This window comes from Octopus sinensis, linkage group LG10, assembly GCF_006345805.1.
Source record: "Octopus sinensis linkage group LG10, ASM634580v1, whole genome shotgun sequence".
Lineage (NCBI taxonomy): Eukaryota > Metazoa > Mollusca > Cephalopoda > Octopoda > Octopodidae > Octopus > Octopus sinensis.
The window spans coordinates 25,259,722-25,275,014 of record NC_043006.1 but is presented as its reverse complement, the minus strand read 5'-3'; the positions used below and the strand labels follow the sequence as shown (position 1 = coordinate 25,275,014).

The 15,293-nt window shown below is 34.8% G+C and overlaps 2 protein-coding genes across 2 annotated transcripts in view; one reads left to right on the top strand and one right to left on the bottom strand.

Moving 5' to 3' along the window:
• The window catches only part of LOC115216159 (ankyrin repeat and zinc finger domain-containing protein 1), a 36,329-nt gene extending 21,811 nt beyond the window's left edge, over positions 1–14,518 (bottom strand). Inside the window, exons 1-8 of the mRNA XM_036506246.1 lie at positions 14,258–14,518; positions 8,805–9,012; positions 7,527–7,618; positions 5,516–5,612; positions 3,304–3,560; positions 2,810–2,925; positions 1,631–1,778; positions 710–932 (exon numbers count right to left, since the gene is read on the bottom strand). Of these exons, the coding sequence (XP_036362139.1) occupies positions 710–932; positions 1,631–1,778; positions 2,810–2,925; positions 3,304–3,560; positions 5,516–5,612; positions 7,527–7,618; positions 8,805–9,009 (1,138 nt within the window). The 5' untranslated portion in view covers positions 9,010–9,012; positions 14,258–14,518. The remainder of the gene's footprint in view (positions 1–709; positions 933–1,630; positions 1,779–2,809; positions 2,926–3,303; positions 3,561–5,515; positions 5,613–7,526; positions 7,619–8,804; positions 9,013–14,257) is intronic.
• Positions 14,519–14,545: 27 nt separating this feature from the next.
• Positions 14,546–15,293, top strand: part of LOC115216426 (hydroxyacylglutathione hydrolase, mitochondrial) — a 33,003-nt gene continuing 32,255 nt past the window's right edge. The window contains exon 1 of the mRNA XM_029785754.2: positions 14,546–14,654. Coding sequence (XP_029641614.1) covers positions 14,591–14,654 — 64 coding nt within the window. The 5' untranslated portion in view covers positions 14,546–14,590. The remainder of the gene's footprint in view (positions 14,655–15,293) is intronic.

The window sequence follows — 15,293 nt, the reverse complement described above, 5'->3', positions numbered from 1 at the left end:
TGGAGGATAAAAATACATTAAATTAAAAACATTACTAAGTGAAATAGTTACAATCTAGAACTGAACTAGGCCACAGACTTCTTACTGAAAACACATTATATATGTATTTCTTTAAAATATGCTATGTTTAAATTTTCAGGGCCTTCAGATGTTTGATGGTTTTGTTGAGGGATTATAAAATCCTGTAAGTCAATATTCATTCCTTTTTTTAAAGATGACAGGATTGATTTGCAGGAAATTTGGCTGCTCTTTCTAGCAAGTCGAAAGAATGTATAGCAGGTCATTGGCTTATGTGTGCTGCTGATAGACTAGACCACAGAATATTGTTTGCAATGTCAAACAAAAACACTAAACAGGAAATAAGTAAGTTTGTACTCTGTGATAGGTATTGCACTATATCTGTTATCAAAATACATAGCTCACATTGGTTCAGTCCATCTAGTTATGTTATAGTTTACCATTATAAGCAGCTGATGATCATAAGTCTTATACAGGTTAAGCTTGAAAAATACAGCAGAAGTCAATAGGACAATAGTCTCACTTTCTAATAATGATCCAATATATTGATTACTTTTGGTTAGACAAAAAGCCAGTTTTTGTAAAAGTGATTGTAGATATTTACATCAGCAGTGCCAACAACTTACCTCTGTATGATAAATAATATTGCTTGACATAAAGGAAACATAAAACAAAACAGATGTTAACCTACCATAGCATTCAACTGATGCTAGCATTTCATGAACACGGCAAGTTTCATTGTGCGTTGGGCGCCGAGTATGGAATGGTACGCCTCGAATACGAAAATCATTTCGACTGAGGGGAGAATTTTTACCACTGAAGAACATTTGCTGGTTAAAGCTAGGGGCTCTCAAGAAGATCAGATCACATCGCATCAAATAGTCAGACCAACTGGTCAAAAGCTCTTGGACATCCTGATATTAAATAGAATAATTATTTAACTTGTTTGGTTTGAGTGAATCCATATAGAAAAGCTTGCAAAAACCTAATACTAACAGTTAACTTCTGTAAAGAAAAGAAAAACTACTGCTTGTGAGAGATTCAGATCAAGAAGCATAAACAGAATAAAAAGCAAGTTAATATTAAGCGTAAACTTATCACTGAAAAACTTAATCCCACAAGACTTTGAAATATATTCCCTTTCCAACACTCACACTATATTCTTTTTAAACAAAGATTTTGTTTAACTCATTTTAGTTCAGCAAGTTTCTTGAAGAGCTTTGCTGATTATACCTACAATACGAAATAGTAACCTACAATAAATCATTTTAAGTTATCCCTGCATCATAGGTGTAGCCTGTGACAGTATATTTATTTGCAAATTCACCATTCAAAATAGTTACAGCCAAAAGGGAGATAATTGAGAAAGACTCGAAAGTTAATGTAAGATAGTAATCATATAAAGTAAATATAACAAATAATCCAGAATCCTTGTCCGGTACTGGATCAATCCCAAAACCTAATCAGTTCCTGTCAGTCATGAGGCCAAACATCTCTGAAAGTTTCATCTGAATCCATCCAACAGTTCTTGAGATATTGTGTCCATGGACAAACAAACAAATGTAACTGAAGACAATACCTCCGCCTTCGTTAAGGCGGAGGTAATAATTACCTGATTTAATGCAGACTCATTGTGCCGGCGGAGGGATGCCCCTGCAGAGCGAGGGGCATTACCACGTCCATCCCTGGATCCTTGGGATTTGCCCTGTTTGGCTCGAACAGTGTAACGATGAAATGTCTTGTGCACGATTACCTTGCCACTGAGTAAATACAAGAAAATGTTTGACAAGTAGAAACATAAATACAAGTTTATAATTTAAATTAATGAACTTAATATTAAGGTGTGTATGCTGTGTTAGAGTTAGATAGTCAGATACTTCATTTTTGAATAAGAGTATATATCAAAACTGAATCTAAAATAATCTAGTGGACAAAGCCTGCAGCGATGATAAGTTAGTTTAGATAATTGATGGATATAATTTTCAAGCTTAGGTTTAACTTTAAAATTATTCTGAACGTGGCTATATGGTAAGTAGCTTGCTAACCAACCACATGGTTCTGGGTTCAGTCCTACTGCGTGGCATCTTCAGCAAATGTCTTCTGCTATAGCTCCGGGCCGACCAAAGCCTTGTGAGTGGATTTGGGAGACAGAAACTGAAAGAAGCCTGTCGTATATATGTATATATATGTATGTGTGTGTGTCTGTATTTGTCCCCCTAGCATTGCTTGACAACCGATGCTGGTGTGTTTACGTCCCCGTCACTTAGCGGTTCGGCAAAAGAGACTGACAGAATAAGTACTGGGCTTACAAAGAATAAGTCCCGGGGTCGATTTGCTCGATTAAAGGTGGTGCTCCAGCATGGCTGCAGTCAAATGACTGAAACAAGTAAAAGAGTAAGAGTAAGGCAAATATGAGATTTTAAATTCCAAAACATATTGAATACACAAACCATGTAAGAAAGAAAGAAAAAGAGGGTGAGATATTTTTTCAGAGGGATGAGTTTATAGTCAAGCAGACAGCTTTCTTTGAATGCTGTCATAAATATTAAGGATGGCTGTGAGAGCATTATAACAAGATGTATGACAATTACTTGTGTGGAATATATTTGTACTATGTACAATGGGCAGCAGCTGTTTAAGTTATATATATTTTCAGGTCCTGGAGACAAAATCCTGATGCAATTTTTATTGTATTAGTTTGAACTTACTACTGCTATTTGACTGTTCTCTTGGATGTTGCTTTAATATAATGATGTAAAATTAATGTTTTAAGAGAGGAATGAAAACTTACTTTTCAAAAATAGTTGCAGCAAAATGCCCACCACTTGCTAAAAACACAGCCCATGACATGGCACCAGGTAATTTAGATAAATATTCAAGAACTAACTTTATAGATGAAGGAGGTTTCTGAAATTTAAATTCAAACATCTTTGAAAAGTACCAGTTAAAAACCTTCATAAAAACAAAATAACTATTAAATCTTTTACTAAAAATCTATTGACTTTGGTAATTACTTTTAAGCGTGGTGATCATATTATTAAGGTACCAGATTCCTTATCTTTAGACGGTGAGTTCAAAACTTAGACTAATAGCTATTATTTTGTCTTCATAGGCAAGATATTTATTTTAGCTGATAAAGCATATTGTTAGAGCAGTCACTTTTACAGTTAAATTTCTTATCATCTGAGCTACTGTAATAAGCTATTTGACATCATACTGAATGAGTTACTTCCTTGCAAATGAACAGAACAAGTGAAAAAGCAGAAAACAAGGTTTTCTACTCACCTTCTTGTGATATAATATACACTTATAAACTGATATAAGTTCACCATTGTTATTTTTCAGGAATAGTTTTGGATAACTCCTTTTATTACTAGCAAGTTGACAGTGAGAAGTATCTGGTGTCTCTTGTGTAGTTGCTGTGTTTGAGTATGGTTTGCCAATGGGACCTACGTCCGGTAACATGTCTTCAACAGGGAAATAACCATTGTCTTCACTCTCAGATTCTGAGTCACTACCAGAAATGCTACTTGAAAGATTATCTGAAAGACAAAAAAGACAGAATCCTAAATTAGACAACTGTCAAAACTGATGTACTATTGTTTTAATGTCGTCATTAATATTATTACTAGCATTAACCCAGCTACTTACAAAAAGGAGACTGTCACCACTGGCTTAATAATAAAAACATGGAGTGGTCATGACTTTATTATATGCTTGATCAGGACTGATCTGTTGCTAAAGAACAACAGCATGTACAATGTGAAGTAGATAACATCACCAGTGTCATTACCAATACTGGTGCTAACACAAGATCTACTAGTACTATCATATATATTACAGCTACATCTATTACTGACATCATCATAAACCTTACTGCTACTACCACTTTCATTATATATATATATGAATGAGTGGACAAACAAAAGAAGGGCACTCAGAAAATTCATTTGGAGTTACATGTATGGATCAAGACAGTTTGATACCAACGAATTTGAATCAAACTGTTTTGACCCACATGTATGTGTGTGTGATATGTAAATTCAGAAACTGCGTTAGCTACGCCATCTGGTGTGAACAAGCTTACTGGATTTTCAGACTTCATCAACTGCAATTCAATTAATTGTTGTTGTAGTATTTGCTTTTGCAACTCCTGTAGTTGTTCTAGTTGCTTCGCTTGAAACTTTTCTACTGTGGCTAATAGGTTTTCCATGACGCAGAAATTGTCAAATAACCAATGTGAATTTCAAACGATCCTTGTCACCAGATGTTATATCCTTATGGACAAATGAATACACTGCGATAGTGTAATAACAATATAATCGAAACAAACGGCAGTAACCACACGGAACAGAACACAATCTTTTAGGAACCAACAATCCAACACACTAACTCAAACTGTAAACTTTGAACAATCAACACACAAACTGTGGAACTAGCATGAACTGCTCACTTACTCAGACTACTACTACTGATACGTAGTGGTCCAGTCCATTCTTGCCAGGGGGCATCATACTTTCATACAACACAAGCCAAAGAATCAACAAGGAAGGTAAAGTCATTTAAATAAGGAGGACAATTGATATTTCACTGATGTCATGCAAAGGACAAACAGATAACCTCATCATCATCATATAATGTCCATTTTCCATACTGACATGGCTTAGATGGTTTGGCAGAAGCTGGCCAGCTGAAGTGCTGCCTAAGATCCATGCCTGTTTTGGCATGGTTTCTATGGCTAGATGTCCTTCATAATGCCAACCACCTAGTTTTGTTAAAATTTTTCTAAATACTTAATCAGAAGAGAAATGGCCATGCCCATTGCAGTACCTCCTGGTGGAAGGGAAAGGGAGAAAAAAAAAAAGGATATCTTATGGGTTAATTTCAAATTGAAGATGTGTTCTGAATATTTGCATCAGAGTGGACTTTGATAAAGGTACCCCAAAGCCAAATGCTGGTGTTGAATTGAGCGATTAAAGCTTGTTCAATGGGCTTCCACACAGTTCCCATCTACTCAATTTTTCTCAAGGCTTTGGTGACCCAAGGCTAGACTGAGGACTCTTGCCCAAGGAACTGTGCAGTGGGATCAAACTTCAAGCCATACAATTTCAAAATGAACATCTGAACCACACAACAACATCATTACCCATAGATGTTGAATGGATGTAGGTTCAATTCTCCTTATATCTCCTTGAGATCTACATTTACACTCAGTTTAGAATACATAAATGTGTTCTGCTGTTTTGTCTTATTGTGATTCTTCATTGCTATTTTTTTAAAAACTTTTCTATAAAAATGAATATAAAGGTTAAGATGAAAAAGTGGTGGTGCTATAATGGAAATAGATTGTCATAACCTATAAGTTCACAAGTACAGTTTTACACACTTCAATGATTAAATAATTGCTAATGAAATTTTTTTAAAATCAACTTTGAAAAGATTTTTCATAAATAAAAATTTAAGATTTTATGAAATAATTTCAAAATTGTAAACTAACCAACAATATTTTCAAAAACTTCTTCAGAAACTGGGGACATTCCTCTCAACTTTTGTCTCAAGTTATACAAATGCCAGTCTGATCGAAAGTGTTCTTTCTATAGATATTAAACAAAAAGAAATACATGAATTAAAAAGAGCACAATTTATTACAAAACAGATTTTGATTTAAAAATTAATTAAACTCCTAAACACACATACAAGTGTATAGGTGTTGCCTCTTGTCTTTCCTTTTCATTTTCTCTCTCTTCCTCACTTTTCTCCAGTTCTTCTTTTCCAATGAAAAACTCGAGTCCAAATTGTTAAAAATACATTTCTATTTATTTTTTTTATCCAAGCCTGAAACAAATAACAACAGCTTTTATCTTGTCTTTTTGTCCTTTGTTTTTGTTATTTCAATTTTACCACCATTACACACACGCACATTGTTTCTTGCAAACTTGTTTAAACATATTTTTCCATGTTTATATGTATTACACAGGTCTGCAGTATAGTGTGCATCAACATACTTTCTGATTCACATTAACATTCTTAGATCAAACCTCATAACCTCTTGCTAATTCATCCTTGATTCACTTTTTTAACCATGCCCTCCACTGTCAGAACATGGAGCTTATTTTCCCAGTAATGTGATCCATTTACATCACATGTCCATAATCAGTAGAGCCATCTCTATGGTATGCTTTAGTTAATGCCATTAACCCTTTCGTTACTGTATTTATTTTGAGATGCTCTGTATTTCTTTCAATTACTTTAAATATAACAAAGAATTTAGTAAAATAACTTAGTTATCATTAAGCTAGTGTTAGGAACATAAATTGTGACTAAGGTTTGGTGGAAGATTTTAATTCGAAACTTATGAAAACAAGACATTTGTACTTAGACCCAGAGCCGGTTTCAGCCGGGTTAGTAACAAAAGGGTTAACATCTCTCTCACTTGGCCTGTCTTTCATGCAAATTAATACTATATATTCTACAAACCAGAGCCCTGTGTGGCTAATAAAGAAATCCATCTTAACATGTTCTAGTTCAGCTGACATAACTTTTCTATATTGAATGTCTATGTTACTTTCATGCAGCAAGACACTATATATGTATGCATTGTATATTATCTGGCACAGAGACAAACCTTTTTGTTGCTAACAAAGCTAACAACTCCCCATACCTTTCTTCAACTATTTTACACTCACTATAATATGTCCAGCAGTAAACCAGTTCCCTAGCTAGAAGAAACTATCAACTACAACAACTTCTACAAACAAGCTATCTGGACAGTTCATATACATTATTTAATGTCCCTACTGGTTATGTCTATTTAGCACTTGTAAAAATCCTGGCTTCCAGAGTTCCTACTGCACAAGTACTAGCACTGAATACACTGTATTGTGATCCTACTTATTCCCATTTCACATACTGTGCTATGACAATGTTCCAATGCTACTGAGAATTTGTACTCACTGTCACAATATAAGACTTTTATCTTTGCCATGTTAACTAAATTATTCTTGTCACTCATAACATTTTCTACATCACTTCAAGAGATTCTGAAATGAGAACCAATTTGTCAGCATATAAAAATTCTTAAGTGCATCCAATCTTAAATTATCTATGTTTATCACTTCATGAACTATATTGAAAAGGTTGTAAACTCATGCTCTGTTCAACATCAAATTCCTCATGCAAATCACCAACAAATTTCACCATACAACTCACATTGCCCGCACAAGCTTTTACACAAGCTAATATTCTCAGTGATCTGTACACTACAGAATATTTCAAAGGACTTTTCTAAGTCCTCAAAGACAAAGAAAGATGTTTGTTCTGAGCTAAAAACTAGAGCAGCTACTTAATAGTAGCTCCTCAGTCAGTACCAAAGTAATGTAATTTCAATAAACTGCTGCTGTTCAGATAATAAGAAGGTTTATAACTAAATACTTCTATAAATCATTCTCTTAACTTATACATTGCAATTATAAAATATAAAGCTTCACTTAAATGACATGTTGCAGTACCTGCTCTTGCAAATTCTGGAATTTTAATGAGCACAAGCTACAACTGGTGCTGCTGTTAGCCACAGTCAAAACAGATTTGAAACTGGATGCATCTGAAAATTGAAGATAATTTGTTAAGTATTTTAATACTTTGTAAGCTTTTTCCTTACAAGTTTAACCAAAAATTTCCTTCCTAAAATTAAATAAAGTACTTCCTATGTTAGAAATAAAATTACCTTTTTTACATATAATCAACAAAAATACCTATTTGTCTTGCAAGAAATAAAATTCGCAATTTATAATATTAGAAGTGTTTGAGAAATGTAAAACTTTTAGTATCTTAGTACATTTATTTTGTTAAATACTTCTATTGGGTCCTTTGAAGTTACTTAAAATATATTAAAGCAGTTTGATAACCAAACACCAACATGTAAAGTTCTAAAAGATCATAGACTGCAAACTGTAAATCGACGAATTTAGCTCTCACTTGATTTGTGTGATAAAATAGACAATTGGAGTAACTCTTGAAATTCTGTCATTCTTTCTGTCATTTTTCAAGAAAGGTAAAAGGTGAAACCAAATATTGTAAATTACAAAATTTGATTTTTATGATACATAAATAACACATTTTTAATTAGGTATTAGTTTCTGTAAATAATTCAACTGAATTGATCCAATTTACTTGTTTTCCTGGTGAAACTGAATTAAAAGTCAACTCAGAACTGAATAGGGTAACACTAGAGTAAAAATTTAGTTTGACATTCCATCGTCTTATCTATCTCAGCCTCTTCTATATTATTTTACTAGCTGAGGTACCCGGTAATAAATTACCGTTAATAAGATGTCTATTTACAGCCATGAAACATTTTTCGTCAAATTTCAAATCTATATTAATGAGAAGGACTAATTTGACAAAAAATGAACAGAGTCTGGTAGCAAACCCGTGTCATCATCATTTTTATGTATGTGCATAAAATGTCACTGTTAATAAGCTGTCTGTTTATACCCATGAAACATTTTTTGTCAAATCGATGTCACAATGGCTAGTGCGAAAAATGCAGAAATTTTGTGATTTTTGAAAAAAAATCGATGCTGATTAAAAATTAAATTTTTTAAAAAATTCCAAGTGCGTAAGTGACCTCATGGGCATAAGCCCCCTACACATGTCAAGTTTCATCAAGGTCAAACTTGTCATTTATTATTATAGATATTATAGATAACAATAAGGATAATACTCGAAGATTATTACAAAACATTTACCTTGTAATGCAAATACATAAAAGGAAATTTTAAATTTACCTGACTCAGATGGTTCAGTATAAAGCTCTTGGAAAACAAATTCTGATGAAGATGTACCAATGAAGCAGCTCTGATTAATGGAAGGATCACATGCTGCCAACTGTAAACCAACTAATTTAGCTTTAACTTGGTTTACTTGATACAATGGACAACTGGAGTAACTCTGAGGTTCTCCTTTTGTCAGTTTTCGATAATCAGTTGACATTGCCTGGATTAAAGAAAAGGTACATTTCATACAAAATAATATAGTAAATCAAATAAAGCTGTCGAAGCTAAACCAAGAGACTTGGCAAGAAGTATTAATGCCAGGCTTTAGGAAGTTAGCTAGAAAAGACAAATCAGTTTAACTTACACCCTCATTAAAATGGGATAAATAGATAATGAGAGAATGGTAGATTATTTATCCAATGCATAACAACTGTATATGTAAAGGTTGATACAAAATGTGGTAAGCTCCAATATTCTAACAGGGAACTTTTGTGTAATTCAAAGCTGAAGCTTTTCTTAAAAATTAAATCAGGCAATGAATAAGTGCTATAAAAACGTCTAGCAATGACCAACTGAATAGATGCATTAGACATATGAGTATTACTTTAAATATTTTCATATATTGTAATTTTAGATATAGATACTTTTTTTAATATTTTTTACCTCTGATATTAATTTCAAATATTTAGCAGGTGCTTATAGATAGTAAGAAGGAATATGACTTAGAAGGTAAATTAATGTAGTCTACAACATAGGATGCATAGAAGGTGCTTGTAAAGATATGAACATGAAATACATAGGGGAGACATCTAGGAGCATTGCGGAAAGACTAAATGAACATTTGAGACAATATGATGACAAAAAGAGTCCTCCAAGCAAAAAATCCAGTGTTTTTTTTTCCTTAGTGAAGATCTTGCGGGTGTATGCCGTTTGAAAGGTATATCTATACAATTTTATTAAAAGATATTCAGTTTCCTTATAGTTATGAGGGAAAAAAATTGGATCTTGTGATTCTCCGAAGTCCTCTCCCCACCCCTTCGGAAAAGATTTTACCCACAAATTTCATTATAATCGTAATATATGCTGTTTGAAAGATATTTATATAAAATTTTATTAAAAAAAAACAAACCATTTCCCAAAAAGTTATGAGGGGAAAACTCGGATCTTGTGAATTTTCCGAAGCCTTCCCACTCCCATTGCTTTCTGCAAATTTTTGTTTTCATATTTGTTTTCTACACATTTTTTTACACCTGTAGCGGACCCTTAGTGAAATTCTCTCTCTTTGACATATACACTTGCGTCAGAAATTAATTAGCACTTCTCAAATTTCTACATTAAATAGGTTAAATCAATTAACCTTATGAGCTGTTCAAAACGTCTTACGCGATGAGAAAACTTAGTATGGTGTGATTTCGGTCCTTGCGAGGCGCTACCTATATCTATTAAACAAAGGAAGATTTGTCTGCATCCGCACTCCAATTTGTTGCACTGCTATGTCAACATCATAAGGCTGTAGACTCTCAAACTGCTCTGCAAACAAAGTTACGTCATCGTTCTGCGCAACAGTGAACTCGCAACAAAGCAATAGTTCGAGATATGGCCACTAGGTGACAGCACATACCTTGAGTGAAGAGCAAATCAAGGGTGCTAATTAATTTCTGACGGTAGTGTATAACATAAATACGGATGTAGCAGATAACTAACCTTTGGCCGCTTGGGCCCAGTTGTGTCCACTACACTGATTGGTTGGTATTGGCGCAGTTTGCCTCTTGCTGTATTGTGTGCCAATATGCAACCCAGCCAATCGCAACCTTCTGATAAGGTCCCGTGACACAGTCTTCTAAACTCTCTGCTGGAGCCTATAATTTGCTATAAAACCCAGTGATTCATCGAGTCGAGCATCTTTGGTTCTCACCACTGACCACAGAGTACAGCCAGTTCCAGCGACAGACTACACCAACAGCATTTCCAGACTTCCACCTATGTCGCCTTCATCTTAACGTCATCTCCACCATCGTCACCTTCATCTTAACGATGCCAACAGCAACTTTGCCTAGGTTTAACTTCTCACTGTTTATGAATACTTCACCATGGTTAACAGTAAGCTCAACCTGCAAGTACTTTCTGTACCAAGTAACCTGGCACAGCATAGCAGCCACAACAGCTTACGCGACATGTGTTCAACCAGCTCTGCCTTGTTTGCCTCAACTTCTTTGCTACAGAACTTCAGCTATTGTGTACTTTAATACAAACTGGTATTTAAGGCGGTGAGCTGGCAGAAACGCTAGCACGCCGGGCGAAATGCGTAGCCGTATTTCATCTACCGTTACATTCTGAGTTCAAATTCTGCCGAGGTTGACTTTGCCTTTCATCCTTTCGGGGTCGATAAATTAAGTACCAGTTGCGCACTGGGATCGATGTAATCGATTTAATCCGTTTGTCTGTCCTTATTTGTCCTCTCTGTGTTTAGCTCCTTATGGGTAGTAAAGAAATAGGTATTTATCCCACACTTCATTGTGTCTGAGCTTCTAGTATCCTGTTATAGACTCATTTCTATGCTCTGTATTTTATCTCACACGCATACACCCTTGTTTGTACACACATACACATTATTGTATGCATGACGGCCTGTCTATTATTATTGTTCTTATTATATATGTACTTATGACGCACACACGTACACACACTCTGCTATCCACATGTTAACATCTAAATAAAACCTTTCTCTTACATTCTTTGGTTGTGTCATCTTCTCTCTTTTCCTTTCTGGCACTCTTATTCATTTATCCATATTTTGGCTTTTATTGTAAGGTGACCATGCGGTGTTTAACCCTTTTGTGTTCACATTATTCTGCCAAAATGAATCCTTTTTCATCCACATTGTTTTGAACTAATCAGGCATTATCTTGTAGTTATGAGATTTTGATGAGGTAGCTGTTAATTTTTAAAACGATATTGTAGGGTTGGTGTAAGAGACCAGATCTAGCCAGTTTGAACATAAAACAGGCAGAATACTTTTGGCCGGATATGGCCGGTTTAAATGCTAAAGGGTTAAAGGAGTCATTCATTCGTCACCTCTCCTTTCGCACGGTCGTTCTACACACCCGTTGCACTATTTTTTAGATTTCGTTTCCAGGTAATAACGTCAACATTAACCAATTATTCAATTCAATATCATGTTTATTATAGAGATTATGTAACAAATTATACTTTTAACTTCTATATTTAACTGTGCGTGTATATTCCTTATTTTTGCTTCTGGCATCTTCTGCCTCTCTATTAGAAACGTTTATCTGGGAATTTACTTAAAGTAAAAAAAAAGTCGTATGCAAGAGGGAGAAAATGGGGAGGGTGGAAGTCTATCCAAGTCGTCTTAATAGCATTGTAGGGATAACAACCGTACGTAAGGAGTTGGTGACAGAAATGTCTCCTTTTTAACACCACACAGTTGCCCCTAACAAAAGAATAAGCAGGATGACAACCGCTCTACTGTTTGAGAGAGAAAGACTTTATTTACAGATGTGTACAATAGGATAAAGTATGGGTGCTAGCAAAGCGGAGTGTGTGTGCATGCAACAAGTGTTTGTATCTGTGTGTTCATGTGTGCGACAGAAGTACAAACAAGGTGTATGCAGAAAACAATAAAGAGCATAGAAGAAAAGAGTCTCTCAGGGTATTTTAGACAAGATGGAGTTAATTTACTAGTTTGTAGTAAGGTACACAATAGTAATAGTTCTGTTACAGGATGTTGGGGTCACAAGTGCAGAATGCCAGTTGAACACATGTCGTGTAGCAGTTGGGGCTTCAATGCTGTGCAAGGTCTCTTGATACATGAATTCTTGCAGGTAGAGTTGTGCTGTTTATCTAGGTGAATATCACAACAGCGAGAAAGCTAAACTTGGGCGAATGTTGTTGTGCACGTGTTGGTGTTGCTGGAGATGGAGGCAACGGAGATGTAGACGTCGTGAAGTAGAAGGACAACGATGGTGATGGTGGTGGCAGAGTAAGGTGTCGTCGAGATGAAAGAGTCGGTGGTGGAGACGTCCTGCATTGTTGGCTGGAACAGGAACATGGCTGGCTGGTCTGGTCGTCTGTCACTTGAACATGGCTGAGTAGCTCTGTGGTCAGAGGTTAGTCCTGAAAAGGACTGGAACCAAAGACGCGTGTTGCTGGAACATGCTTGAGTCGCTGGGTGCTCTGTGGTCAGTGGTGAGAACCAAAGATGAGAAATAGTAATTTGCTGGTGCCTTTTATAACCTGCTAATGGCTCCAGTGAGAACCCAAAAAGACGGTGTCATGGGACCTTATCCGAAGGCTGTGATTAGTTGGCTTACACACTGGCACAAAATAAATCAAGAGACAAGCTGCGCCAATGTCAACCAATCAGAGCAGTGGACACAACAGGGTCAAAACAGCCGAAGATGGTTATCTAACACAAGATCATTTCTAATATAGCTCTCAAAACAGTAAGGATATCAGCTATGCTACAGTATATTTCTGTGTACCAGACCTTTAGCTGTTATTTTTAACATAACCGGTTTTCTGGTGAGGGCTTCGTTGGCCTTCATTGCCTGTTTGTTGCTTCAGTAGAAATCTACGGATGCACAAACGCACAAAACGGAGAAAATCAAACAAATATGGACAACTTGTTCCGAAACACCCGATGGAGGGGCAGAAATCTGTGATTATGCCGTCTTTTTATCATATCATTGTCAGGACTAGTACAGTTTGGCTTGTCAACAAACAATTTCGCAATTATACGTAAAATAAACCGGGGAAAAAAGGTCTCTGCCTGACCTACAAGAAACAGCAGTCACATGTTTCCCACTTACACTCTACTATCTTTAAAAAAAGGGGAAAGACGCGCGCGCACACACACCAAAGATATGGACAACGTAGTTCTGATGTACACAATAACGGTACAGTCACAGAGAACAGCTGTGAGCAAATAAACATTAATAGAACATTTTGTTCCTTTATACAAGCAAAAAAACAAATCTTTGAAATTAATTTTTTAAAAACGAAGCTTAAAGTCATAAAAATATTTTAATTACAAAAAAATGGAAAAATATTTCGTCATCCAAACTGTATTCAGTAAAATAGTCCTCGACATTACATCTTGTACCATTTCATTATCAATACCGATAAAGCGTCATTAAAAGCGAAACTGTACTATCGTTAAAATACCCTGCAATCGATTTCATTAATCCAGATTTTCTAACAACTAGTTTATACATCTTATATTTGATTCTATTCGCTTATATTCCGATTAATCCTAAAATTCTAAAGCATAAAAAACTGAAAAATTTCCGAATCAAACTATATCAAAAAGTGTGCTAAATCAAAGTATAACATCTTTTCAAGTACTTAATTACATAGTGATAAAATTTTCAACTTTAAATATAATAAAAAATCAAACATTAAATTAATGATGAAATAAATATATTTGTATTTATTTTACTCACAACAGATAACGCACGCACCGGATACAGCAACTGTTTAGTCTAAAACGGTGTAACCGTTAATATATCTCTTTTTAATAAGTGATATCTAGAAATTATTTTCTTTTGAATAGACATCTGACAGGCCATATTTTTTTTTCACATCTATTGCAATTCATTTATTTCTACGACACAGTTACAATAAACAAAAACAAAAAGGTACTTTTTGGTTATTTCATCCCCATTAAAAATTTCCCATTAAAACACTGGGTTATCCCCCCTCTAAAAAATTGAGTTTATGTGGCAACAAGATTGGATTAAAAGATTTAGATCATTTTGATTCAATACTTCAACACGATGTTGACGTTTGGCCTCCTCAGTAGGCATGGTATGATTTGTTATAAAAATGTCATCAAATTCAGTAAGATGTTTAATTATTTCAGTTTTCGTGTTTATTAATTTTTTCAGTTTTGTATGATTTGTTATAAAAATATTATCAGATTCAACACGTGGCTTCATCGTTTCACTTAAAAAAATTTTTTATTAAAGGTTAAACAATTTGGATCTTTTTTTTTTGAACGGCACTTTGTAACATAATTTCTAGGTAACTAAAAAGTTTTTAACTTCGTATACTGGTAGAATGTGTTTATGAAACATCATTTTTTCTTGGCTTTATTGAGAAAATTCTATAGGTTGTAAGATATTTCGTCTTTAATTTCAAGCATTTCGGCAATTTTAACCAATCGCTGACGTCCATTTAGGTAAATAACATTCTGTGCATAATGAATATGTCCCTCCTTTAAGAAACAGATTGGGTTTATTTACATTTGGGAAGAAAAAAGATACCCTTCCCCTACCCCCGACCCTAAATCTAAAATAGATTGAAATGCAATAGATCGATACTAGGGTTATAATTATGGGTGACAATTTCATACGACACTGCTACGGAAAATGGGATTTTTTTCTAGCGGTGTCAAATGAAAATGTCACCCATAATTATGGCCCTAGTATCGATCTATTACATTTCAATCTATTTTAGAGTTGGGGTTAGGGGTTGGGG